Here is an 18,362-nt window from a genome sequence, read left to right as displayed (position 1 = left end):
GCTCTGGCATGGCAGAGCTGTTGGCGACTGTGGAGAGGGAATCCTACTTGCAATTCCAGAGCAGAAAAGAGTGCTTTTTGTTGCTCACAGACCACAGTGCAGGCCAGGAGAGGAATAAACACCTGTCCCTTGACTATGCCACTTTAAAGGAACTGAGAACTTACAGATCCCTAGAGATATCTCAGAGAACAGCTGCACAAAACCTCTGAAACCTAGGGTAGTATACACTTCACTTGACAAAGTCAAGTAATTGGCTGGGAAAATGCCCACAAAGGGGGAAAAAAATAAGACTATAGAAGGTTATTTTCTTGGTGAAAAGGTATTTTCTTCCATCCTTTCAGCTGAGGAAGATCAAAGCATGCAGCTAGAGGAAGACAGCAAAGGCAAGCCTCCTCTATCCAAAGCCTCCAAAAGAAATATGCAATGGTGTTAGGCCATGGAAGAGCTCAAGAATGATTTTGAAAATCAAGTAAGAGAGGTGGAGGAAAAATTGGTTAGAGAAATGAGAGCAGTGTAAGAAAATCATGAAAAAATGAGCCAACAGTTTGCTAAAGGAGACTCCAAAAAATGCTGAAGAAAATAACTCCTTTAAAAATAGACTAACAGCAAAAGAGGTCCAAAAAGCCAATGGAAAAGGTCCAAAAGCTCATTGAAGAAAATAATTCCTTAAAAATTAGAATGGAGCAGATGGAAGCTAATGACTTTATGAGAAATCAAGAAGTTATAAAACAAAACCAAAAGAATGAAAAAAATAGAAGACAATGTGAAGTGTCTTATTGGAGAAACAACTGACCTGGAAAATGGATCCAGGAAAGATAATTTTAAAATTATTGTACTACCTGAAAGCCATGATCATAAAAAGATCTGAGACATCATCTTTCAAAAAGTCATCAAGGAAAACTGCCCTGGTATTCTGCAACCAGAGGGTAAAATAGAAATGGAAAGAATCCACTGATCACCTCCTGAAAGACATTCCCAAAGGAAAACTCCTAGGAGTATTGTAGCTGAATTCCAGAGTTCCCAGGTCAAGGAGAAAATCTTACAATCAGCCAGAAAGAAGCAATTCAAATATTGTGGAAACACGATCAGCATACTACAGGATTTAGTAGCTTCTATACTAAGGGATTAGAGGGCTTGGAATATGATATTCCAGAGGTCAAAGGGGAAGGATTAAAACCAAGAATCACCTGCCCAGAAAAACTTGAGTATAATATTTTGGGGGGGGAGAATGGAATTTCAGTGAAATAGAGGACTTCGAAACATTCTTATTGAAAAGACCAGAGCTCAATAGGAAATTTGACTTTCAAATATAAGAATCAAGAGAAACATGAAAAGGTAAACAGAAAAGAGAAGCCATAAGGTACTTATTAGAGTTGAACTGTTTCCTTCATGGAAAGAAGACAGTGTGAAATATCTCATTGGAAAAACAATTGACTTGAAAAATGGATCCAGGAGAGGTAATTTAAAAATTATTGTATTAAATTAAATTAAAAACTTTATTGTACTTCCTACATTCCTACATGGAAAGATGATATTTGTAACTCATGAGACTTTATTCAGTAATAGGCTAGTTAGAGGGAATATATGTGTGTGTGCACGTGTGCTTGTGTGTGTATTGAGGTGTATGAGTATGTCTGTTATGTATGTGTAGATTTTTACATGTATATAGATGTATGTGTATACATACACACAGAGGGCACAAGGTGAGCTGAATATGAAGGGAGAATACCTAAAAAAATAAAATTTACTGTTGAGTGGAATGTACTAGGAGTAAGAGAAAGGGAGAGGTAGAATGTAGCAAGTCATCTCACATAAAAGAGGCAAGAAAAAACTTTTACAATAGAGGGGAAGTGGGAGGGAGATGAAAGGAAATAAGTGAGCCTTCCTCTCATGGGATTTGGCTTAAGGAGGGAATAACACACAGTCAGTTGGATATGGAAATCTATTTTACCCTGCAGGAAGGTGGGGGGAAGGGGACAGGAGAGAGAAGATAATAGAAGGGACAGAAAATTGGGGAAAGGGATAATCGGAAGCAAACACTGTTGTGGGAGGACAGGTCAAGGGAGAGAATGGAATCAATGGAGGGCAGGGAAAATGTGGTTAGTTTTTCTCAACATAACTAATGTGGAAGTGTTTCACATGGCTGCATATGTATGACCTGTGTTGAATTGCTTGCTTTCTCAATGAGGGTGGGTGGTGGGGAGGGAGGAAGGGAGAGAAACGTGGAACTCAAAAAACTTTAATACTGAGTGTTAAAAAAATGTTTTTTGCATGCGGTTGGGAGTAAGATGTACAGGCAATGGGGTATACAAATCTGTTTTGCCCTACAGGAAAATAGAGGGGAGGAGGATGGAAGAAGGGGAGTAATTGAAGAGAGTACAGACTGGAGGAAGGGGTGGATGGGGGTGCATGCTGTCCTGGGGTGGGGGGGAAAGATGAGGAGAAAAGTATTAATTAAAATTCTTGTGGAAGTAAATGTTGAAAACTGAAAAATAAATTATATATTAAAAGAGAAAGAAACAAAAGACGTTTATAAAAACTTTTTTTAAAAAACGAAATTTAACAGTGGTTCACATTTTGCTTATTTCAGCAAAATGACACACGTACAAGATTCTGCAGTTACTGAAATTAGGTTGCCCCCACAACCACAGGAAAGATTAAATAAATGTTTATTGCCTAGATTTTGATTTGCATTTGAATGAATGACATATAGAATTTGTCCATTATAGTTTATGTATATATCTGGGACAGAAAAGACAGATGAATGAATTGGGTCCTGAGTATTAAGGAAAATTACAAATCTCATTTACTGACCTCAAGCTTCCTATGAAAATAAAGACCTTATCTTTTCTTTTTCCTTTAAAAGAAGCTTAAGTTCAGTTCCAAATTTTCTCCCTCTCACCAACCATTGAAAAAAGCAGGCAATATGCCCATCGTACATGTGAAGTTATGCAAAACATTTCTATATTAGCCATGTTGCCTGCCCCTCCCCCTCCCCAAATTAAAACAAAATGCAAGAAAAATAAAGAAAGTGAAAAAATATGCTTCAGTCTGCTCTCAGAATTCATCAGTTATCTCTCTGGAGGTGGATAGCAGTTTTCATCATGAGTCCTTTGTGTAATTATCACATTTTTATTGCTATTTTCTGTTTCTTTCATCACCATAGTATTCCTTGCATCTGTCTCCCTTCTCCTTCCTGAGAGCCATTCCATATGACAAATAGTATTTTTATGGTAAAACAGCACATTTGGTCCATACATTGAAAAAGTCCAAAAACTACCAAGAGGTGGGTTGGAGGTGTCTTCTCATATCTCTTCATTTGAGTCCCATTTAATCTTTATAATTGCTACTTTTATCTATTTAGTTAAGTGTTCTTTCCTTTTACATTGTTGTAGCTAACTGTATATATTGTTTGCTTGACTCTGCTTACTTAATCCTGCATTAATTCATATGGGTCTATAGATCCATGTTTCTCGGTATTCATCACGTACATAATTTCTCATAGTGCGGTAATATTCCATTACATTCATGTATCAGAATTTGTTTAGCCATGTTCCAGTTGATGAATATCTACTTTGTTTCCAGTTCTTTGCTTTCACAAATTTAGAAGTATTTTGTTTTGTATCGGGGCTTTCTTATTGATGGCATCATTATATATAAGGATATGTAAGCACAGTGATGGAGTTGAGTTCAAATAGTTTGGACATTTTTAGTTATTTTATTTGCATAATTCCAAATCATTTTCAAAACAGTTGTACTATTTCATAGCTCCTGCAAAAATTTGTTAATGTGCCTGTCTTCCTATAACCCCTCCAACATTGACTCTTGCTATTTTTTTTCTCATTTTTGCCAGTTGGAGGTGTGGGGTGAAATACCAGGGTTGTTCTCATTCTCATTTCTCTTGTTGGTGATTTGGAGCATTCTTTCATGTGGCTGTTAATACTTCGCAGTTTTTCTTTCCAAAACTGTTCATATTCTTTGACCATTTATCTATGGGGAATAGTTATTAGTTGTATTAGATCAGGGGTGGGAGAGGATTTATTCTGTGAAGTTTGGATTCAGTAGAAGGGCCACACTTGAGGACTTCCGGGCCACAGGTTTCCCATCCCTGTATTAGACAAATTTGATGGAAAGATTTTTTCACCCACTTGACCACTTCCCTTCTTATCCTAGATGCATTAATGTTTTCTGTGCAGAAGCTTTTCAGTTTCAAGTAATCCAAGTTATCTATTTTATCTTTTGTGATTGCCTCTCTCCCTTTTTTGGTTAAGAATACATTTCTTACCTATATATGATCCATTTCTCTTGCAACTTTTTTATAGTAGCAACTTTAATATTAAAGTCACATAAACATTTAGAATGTATTATGTTGTGTGTTGTAATAAAGTGTTGATCTAAGCCTAATTTCTGCCAGACTGCTTTCCAGTTTTCCCAGCAGTTTTTATCAAATACGGAGTTTTTCCCTAGGTAACTTCTGTTTTCCATTTTGCCAAACACTGGGTTTTTAAGCTTTAAAGATATTGTTTCTGAATCTCCTTTATGTAGTCTATTTCATTGATTGAACTCTGTTCTTTAACATGTAACAGGTGGTTTGGATGACTTCTGCTGTATAATATAGTTTGAGGTCTGGTTCCCGCTTTATCCTTCTTTTCATCATTTTCCTTGATATTCTCAATCTTTTATTTTTCCAAATGAATATTGTTATTTATGAAGCTCTATAAAGTATTCCCTTAGTAATTTGATTGGTATAGAATTAAAAATGTAAATCAATTTTGGTTGTCTTGGTCATTTTTATTATTGGTCTGGCCTAGCCATGAGCACTGAATTATTTAAAGAATGCTTTATAATTTAAACTATACAAGTCTTTTGTGTGTTTTCAGAGGTTGATCACCTGATATTTTATGCATTTTGTAGTTAATTTGGAATGGGATTTCCCTTCCTATTATTGTTTGTTGTGTTTTGTTATTATTCTATAGAAGTGCTATTGAATTTTGAGGATTTATTTTGTAGTCAGTTCCTTTCTCATTGCTAATACATTTCCAGAACTATATGAGGCCTTTCTTTTTAATAACAATTACTGGTATTGTTATAAGTCAGTGGGATTTGACATAGAGAGGTCTCCAAAGAATTTAAAGTGCCACACAGAAAGCAGTGGAGGTAACCTGGTGGGTATGACGCAGCTACAATATATTGCCAATGAGGGAGCTTTGAAGGAACAACAGAAGTCAAAAGATGTGAACAAGGAATTGTGTGATAGGAAGAGAACATAATTGGTTAGAGCAAGAGATGGCAAAGGCAGAGCCACAGCGCTGCAGATCTTCGTTAACAGTGTGAGGAGGAAGCAGGGATGGCTTCCCAATATGTTGAGTGAATTCTTTGTGGAGAACCTTTCTAAGGACAAGGACGACAGTTTTACAGGATCATCAGATGACTTGAACAGGTTGTGACATATGCACCATTGGGGGAGACTTGCAAATCTGTTATCAGCAGATTCATTTTAATGAAGTTGGAGGATTACAAAAATAACTGGTAAGGTGGATCCTGAAGTTTCAGTTTTGTTATTGGCTTCTTGACTGAACTGTTGGTAAAAAGCATATTCTTGGCTATAATATATGTGGGGAAAATTGTATGAATTTTATGTACATGATGTTTTTTGAAATAAAATTGTGTACTTTCTTGTTTCAGTGACAGCATGTGATCCGTTGATTCCAACATTTTTCCTTTGGCATTGTGCCACGGTATACTTTAGTTTGACTTGATTCTCTGCCAGTGGTCATACTTGCTACTTGGGGAGGTGGGTGTATTTTTGACAGCAAAAATGACTTTGGCATAATGCTTTCTGAGTGGGCTTAGCCCACTTAATTAATTAATTAATAGCCCCAGAATTTCAACAGGATACAACTTGGAATAAATTCATCAGTGTCAGAGTTTCCAGTTAAAATTTCATTGTTGGAATATTGTACCTACTTTGTACAAGAGATTGATCCACATTTTTTTTTTTGTTTGATTAGGTAATTTGTACTAAAAAGCAGTTTTGATCATGTTTCCAGATTTGTGTGTTTTTGAAACTTAGTTTCTTGAGAAATTGTAATCAGAAAAAATTGAAATATAAATTTCAGATTTTGTATCCCAAAGCTTGTTTGGCTTCCTGAAAACTTGATAAGCATTGTGTAAGGCTTTTATGTAATTCGGGTTATTATTAGTTGGTGTACACTATTTTAGAAGATAGTGCTAAGTGACAGGATCTTGGGATTTAGCCCTTAATAGAATTTCTAACCCCTTCATTTAAAGATGAGGAAACTGATATGCAAGATGGTATAAATAACCCTTAGGTAAGAAGCAAAGCCAGAGTCTTTTGACTCTAAGTCCAATATGTACAGCTGATTTTGAATTGTGTCTATTATTTATTTTATATTCTCCTTACTCTTGCATCTTATTATGTACATGGTATAATATAGAATGTTAGGCTTGGAAGAGGAAAGGAAATACTAATTGGAATGACAGTTATGGTTTTACCTAGATAGTTACTTACCCTTTGAAGCAGTAATTTTGTCCAACATGGGCATTATTTTTGCAATACTTGGATGACATTTTTGCTTAATTTGATTTGTTTTGTAATTCATCTACTTGGAAAACAAAATAACCTGATTTGTAAGACATTCAGCTATTTATTTGGATATTAATTCTCTTTTTATGTCACTGATAGGCCATTTGTATTCAAAGTTGTTACCAGAATTTTGATGGTAAATTTATACAAGAATTTCCAAGTCTCATTTTGTCACATCCTAGCATTTAATTATAGTTGGTTTAAGTATATTTTCTTGTTGATTATGAGCATCTCCAGCTTGAATTAATTCAGATCTGTAGTTATGAACTTCTGTAACATTTTGCACTGTTATAAGGCACCTGTAATTTGATTATTTGTATAATGTTGTGTTTTCCACTGCTTTGTGACAGAGGTAGAGCACCTAGTTCAGTACTTTACTTGTGGTGGGCCCTTAATAAATGTGTGTTGAATGAACCCTTACAGGATTATCAGTTCCTTGAGGACAGTGATTGTGTTTTTATTTTTGTATATGCCTAGCCTTTCACATAGTAGGTTAATAATAATAGCTCACGTTTATATAGTGCTTTGAGGTTAAAAAAACATTTATTTAACTTTTACAATCTTAATTAAATGTTTCCTGAAATAAATTGGATTAATTTGGACTCAAAGTCATAGAATTCCAGGAACCAAAAGGGACCTTAACAGATCATCTTTTTATTTTAAACTCTTTTGTTGGAAGTTAGTTTGTGTGCAATAAAACCATTTCCTATTGTTCTAGGAATTTATGCACCTTCTTTCTTCATTCCAGCTGTAATTTTGTTTTTAATACTCTTATTTGATATTTTTTAAAAGTCAGTTGAATCTGAATAAAGCACCTGGATCATCAAGAATGGGCAATGTGTCCTTACAGGATGCTACTGCTGCTGCAAGGATTCTGTGGTGTAACATATACTTGTGTGTAATGTTGAAAATGTTCAGGTACCAAGAACACCGAGGGAGAATTAAAATGACATCAGGCTGTCGTCCTGTTAGACTTAGTATCTCTTAGAACGGTGAAACTAAAAAACTATAATCATAAGGAACAGGAAGAAGAGAAAAAAACAGAAAGGAGACTAGTTTTGGTTTTTATCCCATTCCCTCACTTTTTTCTCATCAAAATTTAAAAATGTTCTTCAAAACACTTCTAAAACAATTTCCTAAGATTTTTTTTAATTTGAAAGTGAGTGGTACAATTATAATGGGAGAAAAAAAACAAAGTGGATGAACAAGAACCATTGTTCATATGACAACATCTGAAGAACCAGCAATTTAAGCCAATTGGAGAGACAGACAGAGAGAGAGAGAGAGAACAAATTTAAGCCAATTGAAGTGTGTGTATATCTGTCTCTTGATTGTCTTGGATAAGTGCTACATTAGATGGAAAATCAGAAAAGTAAGGGAAAGAATTTAATTTAGACTTAATCACATTTGAGGTATAAAATTCCTAACTTACTGCAAAAAGTGCGTATCTTTTGTATGAATTTTTTTTTCTAATGATACTGAATGACCTTAAATCATGAAAGAATCTGAATTAAAGGTGAGCTAAAAGCCAGTAGAAAGATGCCTGGTTAGATGTAAATCTGTTGCGTAGCCTGTTACTGAAAATGACTTGTGTCTACCTGTAAGCTGGTGAAAATAAGGTGCATCAATGACATCAGTTGACCAGAAAGGTAGGTGGGTGGTGTGGTTGGTGTAGTAGGGTTTACTGAAAGTAAATGGAACCAAGGATCAGAGGTACCCTAACTGTTAGAGGAAGATAGCCGTGTTTTTTGAGTTAGGTCCTTGATGGAGGATTAATTTAGAAAGTTGATAAAATTATACAGGCTGTGAAGATGTGGTATTATTATGACCTTCACTGGCGGGAGCAAGTATTCACACTGATATCACAGAACTACCTAAATGTGACTCAACACTCATTTTCCCCTGTCACCTTCTATTTAAATTTCCTGATGTTGGCTAGGTAGAAGGGGATTTAAACCACAGGAGAGAAATTTAAAATTAAAAGAGCCCCTGTGATCATCAAGTAAGATTAAAATTGTAAGACTTCATCTGATTTTGACATTAATGGGTGAGTTTATATCTTCTGGGGTGTTATGAGAAAAGTCTGAATACAGTTTAATGAGTGTTTTGTAGACTTCTTGAAGCATTTGATGCTGGCCAAAATAAAGGATGAGCAATAAGTAAGTTCCTTTGAAATGCTGAAAATGGCTTATTTGAACTTTGTCATATATGATATTGTTTAGCACAAACTAATAGCATGAAAAAATGGACATATCTTGACATTAAGTATAACTGAGGTGTTAGGTTGTGTTGATATTCAGAGGTCATGTGTATACATGAACCTGTATACGTGCTCAAATAAGTCTGTGATCACATTGCTTTGGGGGTGTCCTCCAGCAATGCAGGTTATGCACAACCCATCCATGCTTGACCATCCTGTGTGACTACTTGCCGTGCCCTAGGTTTACCACAAGAATCACACCTGGCCTGTTGGAAGCCTCCTTCTCATTGTACTCTTATTGTGAAAGTGCTAATGTAAAATTCTTTAATGATATCATTTATTCTTCTTTTTATTTGAAGTTCCTTAATGGTTATATATTGCTGCCTGTTCATACCCATCATGTGCCCACTCCACCATTCATTGCCCTCTGTAGTATTCATTTTTAATTAAATGCCTTTTAGATATTCTACATCACACTTCCTTCCTTCAATTCTTTGTCCACTTCTTGTTCATCTGTACTTTCTGTCCTGTACATACATATTACTAGACAAGCACTTAAGCTGTTCATCTTAAATATATGCCATAAACTGTACAGTTCATCTTGGAAAAATGCAATGACCTTGACATTTATCATTTATTTAGTCATTCATGTGTGATAGTTAGGCTAAACTCTTGAGTGGTTTACAGATCTTTTTCAGGAAGTTCTGCAGTGTTCTGGACTTTGATGCAATCAGCACAATGTCATCTGCATATAAGAGCATCTGGAGGACTTCATCATCCCCAGAGAAACCCTATTCAACTTGGACTCTATGTTGCAAATCCTCCACTATGGTGGTGAACAACTTTGGTGAGCATACATCTTCCTGTTTTATGCCTCACCTGATATTTATGATCAGAGGACTGTTGAATAGGGGTAGGTTTTTTGTTTTGTTTTGTTTTGTTTTCCTGTTATGTCATTCAAGGGTCTTGAATCATTTTGATTTGTGGAGATGCTTGTTGGGAAAGAGCCTATAAGGCAGTCATTTGTATTACTGAATCAAATCGTTTTTCATAATCAGCAGTAAGCAAAATGGATTACTTTCTTTGTATCATCAGGTAAATAAAGAGGTGACCAAGATATGACCCATTGTTGAGTATCACTTGTGAAAGTCTGCTTGTTTCTTACATACTGGCATTGAGGGTGCTCCCAATTCATATATAGGTAACTCTCAAAGAACTTGTGTAAATGGAAAACCGTGTTTATAGGGTTGTTGATTTCTTAGAATTATTTTTTTAAAGATAAAGTCTGATGTTTTTCTATTTGTTGTTCTTCCATTTTCATCCTTACTTGGGATTACTTTGCTTAGTTGAATATCTTGCCAAACTTTTTGTAAACTGGTTTTATCTTCCTCCACTTCTTTTGACTTTATGAGATGATATTGTTTATATTAGTCCATCATTCTTCTTTGTAAAAATTTTCAAGCAAGTTTGTGTTTTGAACATTGTTACCCTTGGTTGCCACCTTTCTTCACTTGGAAATCAGATTTTGCTGACTAAAGCAGTTCCTGGGCTCTTTTGCTCTTGTAACAGATTTACAGATGTTAAACTGATATACAAAATCATTGTTATTGGTATGAGTGTTGTCTCTTGTTCATTTCTCATTTCTCAGTGCTATTTTGAGTATTTAATTCAGGGAATAAGTTGTTTTAGTAATATATCTTTTCTCATTATTGTCCTTGCTTTTTTACTAATTATGATCTTTGCCTCAAAAATTCATCTTTTGGTACATTTGAGTATTCAGGGATAAGTCCCATATCATTTACAAATCTTTTTCTGTCCATTAATTAGGATTTATTATATTTTTTGTGATTTTATTTGATACTCATTATGTTGTCCAAGACTTAACAATTCTTTTCTCAAAGAAAGTGTTCATGACATCAGGGTGTGAGAATTCTCCATTTTGCAAGCTTTGACCTCTCTCATCCCCTTTTCTCAAACCATTTTCCATGTAGCTCTTTCTGTCCTTACATTTTTCATCCTTTTTATTGAAATCACCAGAGTGTATGATGAAATATAAGTGACTCCTTCCTTTTAGGTGCAGCTCTTTTTCTTTTTTCTTTTTTTGTTTTCTAGGTTTGTTTATGGAAAGAATACCAGTACTGATAGAATTCAACTCCTCCACAATATATCTCCTCAATGAACAAGGGTCTCACATTTAGATTACAAATAGTGAAATTTAATGTTCATAAACTATCTAAATACTATGCAGTTTAGTTAAGCGGTGAAAATCCTGCACATAACCAAAGGTTATTTTGCACTTTACTTTGCTTCCTGGGTTTACATGGCCAAAAATAAAAATTCACCAAGTCAGTCTACTGATGATGAGTCTTTCTACACATGGCTGGGCTCATTCTCAAAAAACTGATTTAGTCTGTTTCTGGGACTATACTCAAAGCCTTTCCTGCGTAGCAGAACCCATCAAAGTTTATGTCCTACTGACATACGTTCTTTGAGAACTCAGTGTCAGCTGCACAGCACAGTAAGGCATCTGGCTAGGACTTGGTGGAGAGAGATGTGTCTTGGCATGCACATACGATATTTATTGCATAGAGAAACAACACTAGTCTTCTTTGATGAGATGATTAGTTTTATCATACACACCATAAATAAGTGCTACCAGCAGAAATTCCCTCTTATATCAGGGGTTCTTAAACTAGGCATCTATAGATCCCCAAAGTGACTATGGATAGATTTCAGACATCTGTGAAATTGGATGGGGGGAAAAATACTTGTTTATTTTTACTAACCTTTAACAGAAACTTAGCATTTCTTTCAATTTTAGACGTAAGCAATAAACCTCAGGTAGTGTTGAGTTCCTCTTACCTACCTAACAGATTTTCTTGTATTTTATAGAGAACATTTAATAAGGCTTGGAATTCACAACTTGTGTTTTTGTACATTTCTTACTACTGAACTATAAATAGAACTTTTAGTATTTTCCTGAGACTAGCTATTTTCATTAATGATTGTATATAATACTTAGCTTAGAAAATACAAAATTGAACTCCTTCGTTTCTCATTTGATTTGGAATAAGTAAAGTAACTTTCTAAAAAGTCAGTTTGACATAAGGCATCCACTCAGAAGACAAGTAGAAGGAAAAGATAATGACTGTGGCATACTTCTGTCACCATGGCTGCAAGACAGTGAAGGCAGGTCATAGATACTGGGCATTACCACCCTCAGAGCCTGTACTACAAATGTAGACAAAAAGCACAACTCTTTCACAGAATGAAACTTTAGAGGTCGTATTTAATTTCAGTTCCTCCATTTTATTTTTAATAGATTTTAAATATATCTTTTTACATCACCTGTATTTCTCCATATGTGTATCTTGAAGTACGTCTTTTGTTGGTCATTGTGTTGACCATGGTTCCTAAGTCTTGTTTTTACAGTATTGTTATGAACAAAATGTTCTCTTGGTTCTGCTCTCTTCAGTTTGCACCATTTCCCAGGGTTTCTCCCTTTATCATTTATAGCACAGTGATATTCTATCACATTCATATAGCATTCCCCACTTGATGGACACCCCCTGTTTCTAATTCTTGGCCACAACAAAAGAACTGGTATAAATATTTTTGTACTCATGGGTTCTTTTTCTTCTGCCTCTTTGGGATATACCTACTAGTGGTTTCTCTGGGTTAAAAGATATGCTCAGTTTAAGAACATTTTGGAGATAGCCCCAAAATACTTTCTACGTTGGTGAGCCATTTCACAGGTCTACCAACAGTGCAACCTATTCTCTCATAGCCCTTCCAGCATTGTTAATTTCCTTTTTTGAGATAGTTTTGCCAATTTGTGGCTGATACATAGTGGAAATTTAATAAATGTTCATTCCTTTTCCTAAATAGAGAAATGCAAATTAAAAAAAAAAACTCTAAAGTTCTACCTCACAGCCACAAATTGGCAAAAGTAATTTTGTACATGTGGGACCCTTTCCCATTTTTATGATCTCTTGGGGATACAGTCCTAGAAGCAATATTGCTGGGTCAAAGGGTATGCACATTTCTGTTGCTCTCCAGAGTGGTTGGATCAGCTCACAATTCCACCAACAATGAATTAGTGTTCCAACTCTCCCACATCTTCTCCAACATTTATCTTCATCTTGTTTTGTCATGTTAGCTAGTCTGATAAGTGTGATGTGATATCTCAGAGTTGTTTTGATGTGTATCTCTCTAATCAATAGTGATTTAGAGCATTTTTTCATATGATTATAGATATCTTTAATTTCTTCCTCTGAAGACTACCTGTTCATATCCTTTGATCGTTTATCAATTGGGGAATGACTTGTATTCTTGTACATTTGACTCAGTTCTCTATATCTTTTAGAAATGAGACCTTTATCACAGGCACTAGTTGCAAAAATTCTTTCTCAGTTTTCTGCTTCCTTCCTAATCTTGGTTGCATTGGATTTGGTTGTGCAAAAACTTTTCAGTTTAATGTAATCAAAATTATCCATTTTGCACTTCATAATACTTTCTATCTCTTCTTTAGTCAAAAATTCTTCCCTTCTCCATAAATCTGATAAATACACTAATCGTTGCGCCACTAATTTGTTTATAGTATCAATCTTTATACCTAGATCATGTATCCATTTGGACTTTATTCTTGTGTATGGTGTCAGGCCTTGGTCTATGCCTAGTTTCTACTACACTGTTATCCAGTTTCCCCAGCAGTTTTTTGGTCAGACACTGAGTTCTTATCCTAGAAGCTGGGGTCCTTGGGTTTATCAAACAGTAGACTGCTATATTCATTGACTACTGTGTCTTGAGTACCTAGCCTATTCCACTTGTCTACCCTTCTGTTTCATAGCCAGTACCAAGTGGTTTTGATAATTGCTGCTTTATAATACAATTTGAGATCTGGTAGAGCTAGCTACCTTCCCTAGCATTTCTTTTCATTAGTTCCCTTGATATTCTGGACCTTTTGTTCTTCCAGATGAATTTTGATATCATTTTTTCCAGCTCTAGAAAATAATTTTCAGATAGTTTGATTGGTTATGGCGCTAAATAAGTAAATTAATTTAGGTAGAATTGTCATTTTTATTATATTGGCTCGGCCTACTCACAGGCAACTTATGTTTTTCCACTTACTTAGATCTGACTTTATTTGTGCGAAAAGTGTCATATAATTGTGTTCATATAGTCCCTGGATTTGTTTTGGCAAGTAGACTCTCAAATATTTTATAGTGTCTACTCTGGCTTTAAATGGGATTTCTCTTTCTATCTCTTGCTGTTGGGCTTTGTTAGTAATATAGAGAAGCAACATTTATTTTCAGTGGTTTTATTTTTATTGGTTTTTTTTTTTTTTTACATATACATTGTAGTAGTCATTGCTTTCTTGGCTCTTCTTATTTCACTTTGCATCAATTCACATGTGTTTTTCCACCCTCAGAATTGATCATATTTATTGATTCTTACAACAAAGGAATATTTCATTACATTCACGTAACTTAATTTGCTTAGCCATTATGTAATTGATGGACATCTGTTTTACTTCTGTTTCTTTGCTAACACAGAAAGTACTGCTATAAATAATTTGTATGGAAGCTTTCTTTTCATCATTGCATGGCTTGGGAGGGTATATATTTAGCAGTAGAATCTGTATCAAAGGGTATGGATGTTTTAATCACTCTCTCTGCATCATTCCAGTTACTTTCTAGAATGATAATGCCATTCACAACTTCGTCCCCTATATTAATTAATGACCAATGATAAAGCACGCGCAGAAGTGAAAGACCCTTGGTACAGAGGGAAAGATTGTTTCCAACTAATAAGATTAGGGAAGACTTCATTTTAAAAAATGATCAAAAACAAAGTAATGTATTCTGTGTTCTCCTTGATCAGTTTTTACCTCTAGAAACTGTCTTGTCATGAAATACCTTGACTTTAGCTTTAATTGTATGGGTTTCTGCCTTAATTCCTAAACTTAGGCCAGTATTTCATGGAGTAAAGGCATAATTGCTTGATGCTACTGTATTCTTTTGTCAGGAGCTTTCCAAACTTGATATAGTGACCCATCCCCCAATTTAAAAGAATTTTTTTACAAGCTTTTATTACTTCTCCCCATTCCTTAACCCAAATGAACAATTAAAAAAAAAGAAAGACAAAACTCTCAGTCCATAAACATTTAAGTACTTCCTTTGGGCCAGGTGCTATGGGAAGAGACAGAGGTAGAGATAAGAACAAGAGGGTCCCTTCCTTCCAGGAGCTCACTGTAGTGGGGGAAATGAATACACAAAAGGAAACTGAAAAGCTGGGAGAGGAAGGGGAAGCTGAGAAGAAGGTGCCTTGTGGGAAAGGAAGAGTTGCTCGCCTGGGAGCCCCTTTAAATGGAAACTTTGGCAAGAGTGCTTTGTTCCACCCTCCAGCCTGGCTCCAGTCAGCGGGGCAAAAGGTACTGAAGACATTAAAAAGTATGTGGGGCTGCCAAAGTTGCTGATGCAGACCTACAGGACGATGCGTTTCCTGGTGATGAGGTTTTCAGAGAACAAGATGGGGCAGTCAAGTTCAAGGAGGGAGGCTGGTGGGAAATGAGTTCGGGAACTGACTTACATCATTTCTTATGGCAAATTGTAGTCCTTTACATTCATTATATCATAGTTTGTTTAGCCATTCCCCAACTGATGATCTCACCCTTAATTTCTAGTTTTGGATGTCTTCCGAAAACCTTCTGTGAACATTTCTCTCTACCACCACCCCGCCCCCATATCTTTAGGCTGTAGGCCAGATATTTGGTTCAGAGTTTGCATGATTTAGTAACATTTTTGAGCATAGTTCTGAATTGCTTTCAGGAATGGCTAGACAAATTCATAGCTCCACCAACTTGCACGAAGAATATATTTTCCCACAGTTGCTCCAACATATGTCCTTTTCCTCTTAGTGACTTAAAGCCTTTTCAAGCACCTCCCCCAAGAAACATGATGAAACATCTAGGCAAATAATGTTTTTTTTCTCTTATTTTTTTGTTTTTCAAATGGAATTATAATTTTATATCATCTAAATAATAAAATAATGCATGTACTGATACTTGTTGATAAAAGCCTTTTTGATTTTTACGTTCGTAACTTTTAGAATTAGTAACTATAGTAATGTCATTGTTATGCTGGGCTTGTTCTAAGAATATGATGTCATTGATATCGCTATTGCTGTTCAGTTGTTTTAGTCATGTCCTCCTCTTTGTGACCTCGTTTTGGCTTTTTTTGATAAAGATAACTGGAGTGGTTTCATAGATGAGGAATCAGGCAAACAAGGTTAGTTACTTGTCTAGGGTCATACAGTTAGTAAGTGTGTGAGGCCGAGCTCATCTTTCCTGAAAACCCCTCCTTTTTTCCCAGATCCTTTCATTGTTTCAGTTGCTAGATCTTGCTGTTTCTACCTTCACAAACATTTGGACACTTACTTCTATTTCCACAGTTCTACTACCTCCACTACTACTGCTACTAAAGTTCAGGTTCTTATTACCTCCAACCTAGATACTGCAAAAATCTCTTCCTTATTGGTTTCCCTTCCCTTCCTTCTCTAAGGCATCTTTCTTAAACAAAGATGTGATCATGTCAGTCAAATCCAGGAGCTTCCTGTTGCCTCAAGTATGAAATACAAACTCTGCTTAGCTTTTAGAATCCTACACACAACGTATCATGCCAGCCTCAATGAATATTTATGGTGATTCATGATATTCCATCTTCTGTCTCTGGCCCTTTGTAAAGTCTTTCTCTGAGTCTGAAATGTACTTACTATCTCCTTACCTCTGCTTCACAGAGCTCATCTCTTCCTTTAAGATGGAGTTCAAGCACTATTTTCTGCATGAAGACTTTGGTGATTCCCCCTACCCCACCCCCACCCCAGGCAGTCTGCTAGTGCACTGTTGCTCGATCAAATTCACTTTTATTTAACGATTTTGCATGTATTTGTAGTATTCAGTCTGTGTGTATGTAATTGTTGGAATCCCCATTTGAGTATAAGGTTCTTTTGAACATTCTTCCCTGTTTCATTCTTTGTACCTGTATCCTCAACTTCTAGCATAGATTCTGGAACATGTTAGGAACCTAAGTTTTTTCACTTTGAATTAATAATTAGTTGGTGGTTGTCCTTCCTTTCTCAAAGAGGACTGAAATGACACCATTGTGATAAAGTCAAGTTTCAGTTGTGTCCAACTGGCTGATCATACCAATACGAGCTTGGAATGCTCTACCACAGATTGGGCACAAATAGTCCATGTGAGAATTTGGGTTGGATACTCTAAATTTGTGCATCCTGCGTTTCCTTTGAGTTGTTTTCAATTCTGCTTTGCTCATAGAGCACAGTACCTTCTCTGATATGGGCACGCCATGCTGAGTGGTCCTGTGGCAGTGTCTCCCATGTCACACAATCAATTCCAGAGTCCTTGAGAGTGTCCTTGTATCACTTCTTCTGACCACCATGTGATCACCTGCCCTGTGTGAGTTCTCCATAAAATAGTCTTTTTGGCAAGCATATGTTTTGCATTCAAACAACATGGCCAGCCCATCAAAATTGCTCTCTCTGAAGCATCGTTTGAAGTCCATCAAGCAAAACAAGATAACTCCCCTATTTTGTAAACCTAGATAAACCAATGGTGACAGAGGGAGGCTCTGCCCATGTTGAAATTTGACACATACTATCTCACATTTGACTTTGCATATATCATAGGAAATCATCATGGTGCTGCATTTCCTGTAAGATGGAAAATAATAAGTAGCATTTATGTTGCCTTCTTCTGTATAACAGATACTATGCTAAGGATGTTACAAATATTATCTCATTTAATCCTCATAACAATAATAGCACTTACCTTAGGAGGATGTCCTCATTTTACAGTCGAGAAAACTGAGGCAGAGGTGACATGACTTGCCTAAGAAGTGTCTGAGCCTAGATTTGAACTTAATCTTACTGACTTGACTCCAAATCCCCTATCCACTATACACTGTGTCATTTAGCACATTCCCCTTAAGTAAATGAATGGAAAAGCATTACTTAGGTACAAAGGTACTTAGGTACTTAGCTTACTGGGTACAAAGCACTTTGCTAAATGTTTGGAATACAAATAGAAAAGTTAGTACATCCTTTCTCAAGGAGCTCAAAATTTAATGTAGGAGGCAAACACATAGAGATAGGTTCAGCTGCTACACCAGAGCCAGTGGTGAAGCCTGGAACCCAAGTGTCAAGTAGTTCAGTTTGGTTAATATAATTAATGAGAGATTTAACCAATATTTTGATTGATAAAACCTTGCTTCTGATGTTAAACTATTTGTGCAAAGGACTTCAGTGGTGAGAACTTTGTTTTCAGGGTCCTTCAGTATTTGTGGCTCCTGTGGAGGCAGGGTCTGAAGCACTGGCAGAGGCAGTCAGCTAGCCCTGTCTTCACAGGTTGCATGCTCCCTTGCCTTGTTAATGATCTTTATTTTGTTGATTTGAATTTTGTTTTCAAAACAAAATTGGAGGGGTGAAGAGGAAACTTGGAGATGCTTTTGTAGGAATTTATACTCAAAATTAGACAGT

At 35.9% G+C, this 18,362-nt stretch overlaps 1 protein-coding gene across 5 annotated transcripts in view; it reads left to right on the top strand.

Annotated features, from left to right (window-relative positions):
* Positions 1-18,362, top strand: part of SMG7 (SMG7 nonsense mediated mRNA decay factor) — a 107,386-nt gene that overhangs the window by 42,993 nt on the left and 46,031 nt on the right. For 4 of the 5 annotated variants that reach the window (XM_072648428.1, XM_072648429.1, XM_072648426.1 and 1 more), the window contains exon 2: positions 9,495-9,654. The exons of the other annotated variant lie outside the window; for it this stretch is intronic. In XM_072648428.1, the coding sequence (XP_072504529.1) occupies positions 9,617-9,654 (38 nt within the window). In that variant the 5' untranslated portion in view covers positions 9,495-9,616. The remainder of the gene's footprint in view (positions 1-9,494; positions 9,655-18,362) is intronic. 5 annotated transcript variants of the gene reach the window in all.

This window comes from Notamacropus eugenii, chromosome 2 (genome assembly GCF_028372415.1).
Source record: "Notamacropus eugenii isolate mMacEug1 chromosome 2, mMacEug1.pri_v2, whole genome shotgun sequence".
In the NCBI taxonomy this organism is placed as follows: domain Eukaryota; kingdom Metazoa; phylum Chordata; class Mammalia; order Diprotodontia; family Macropodidae; genus Notamacropus; species Notamacropus eugenii.
Note: the sequence above shows the minus strand (reverse complement) of the source record. Positions and strands in the feature narration are given on the sequence as shown.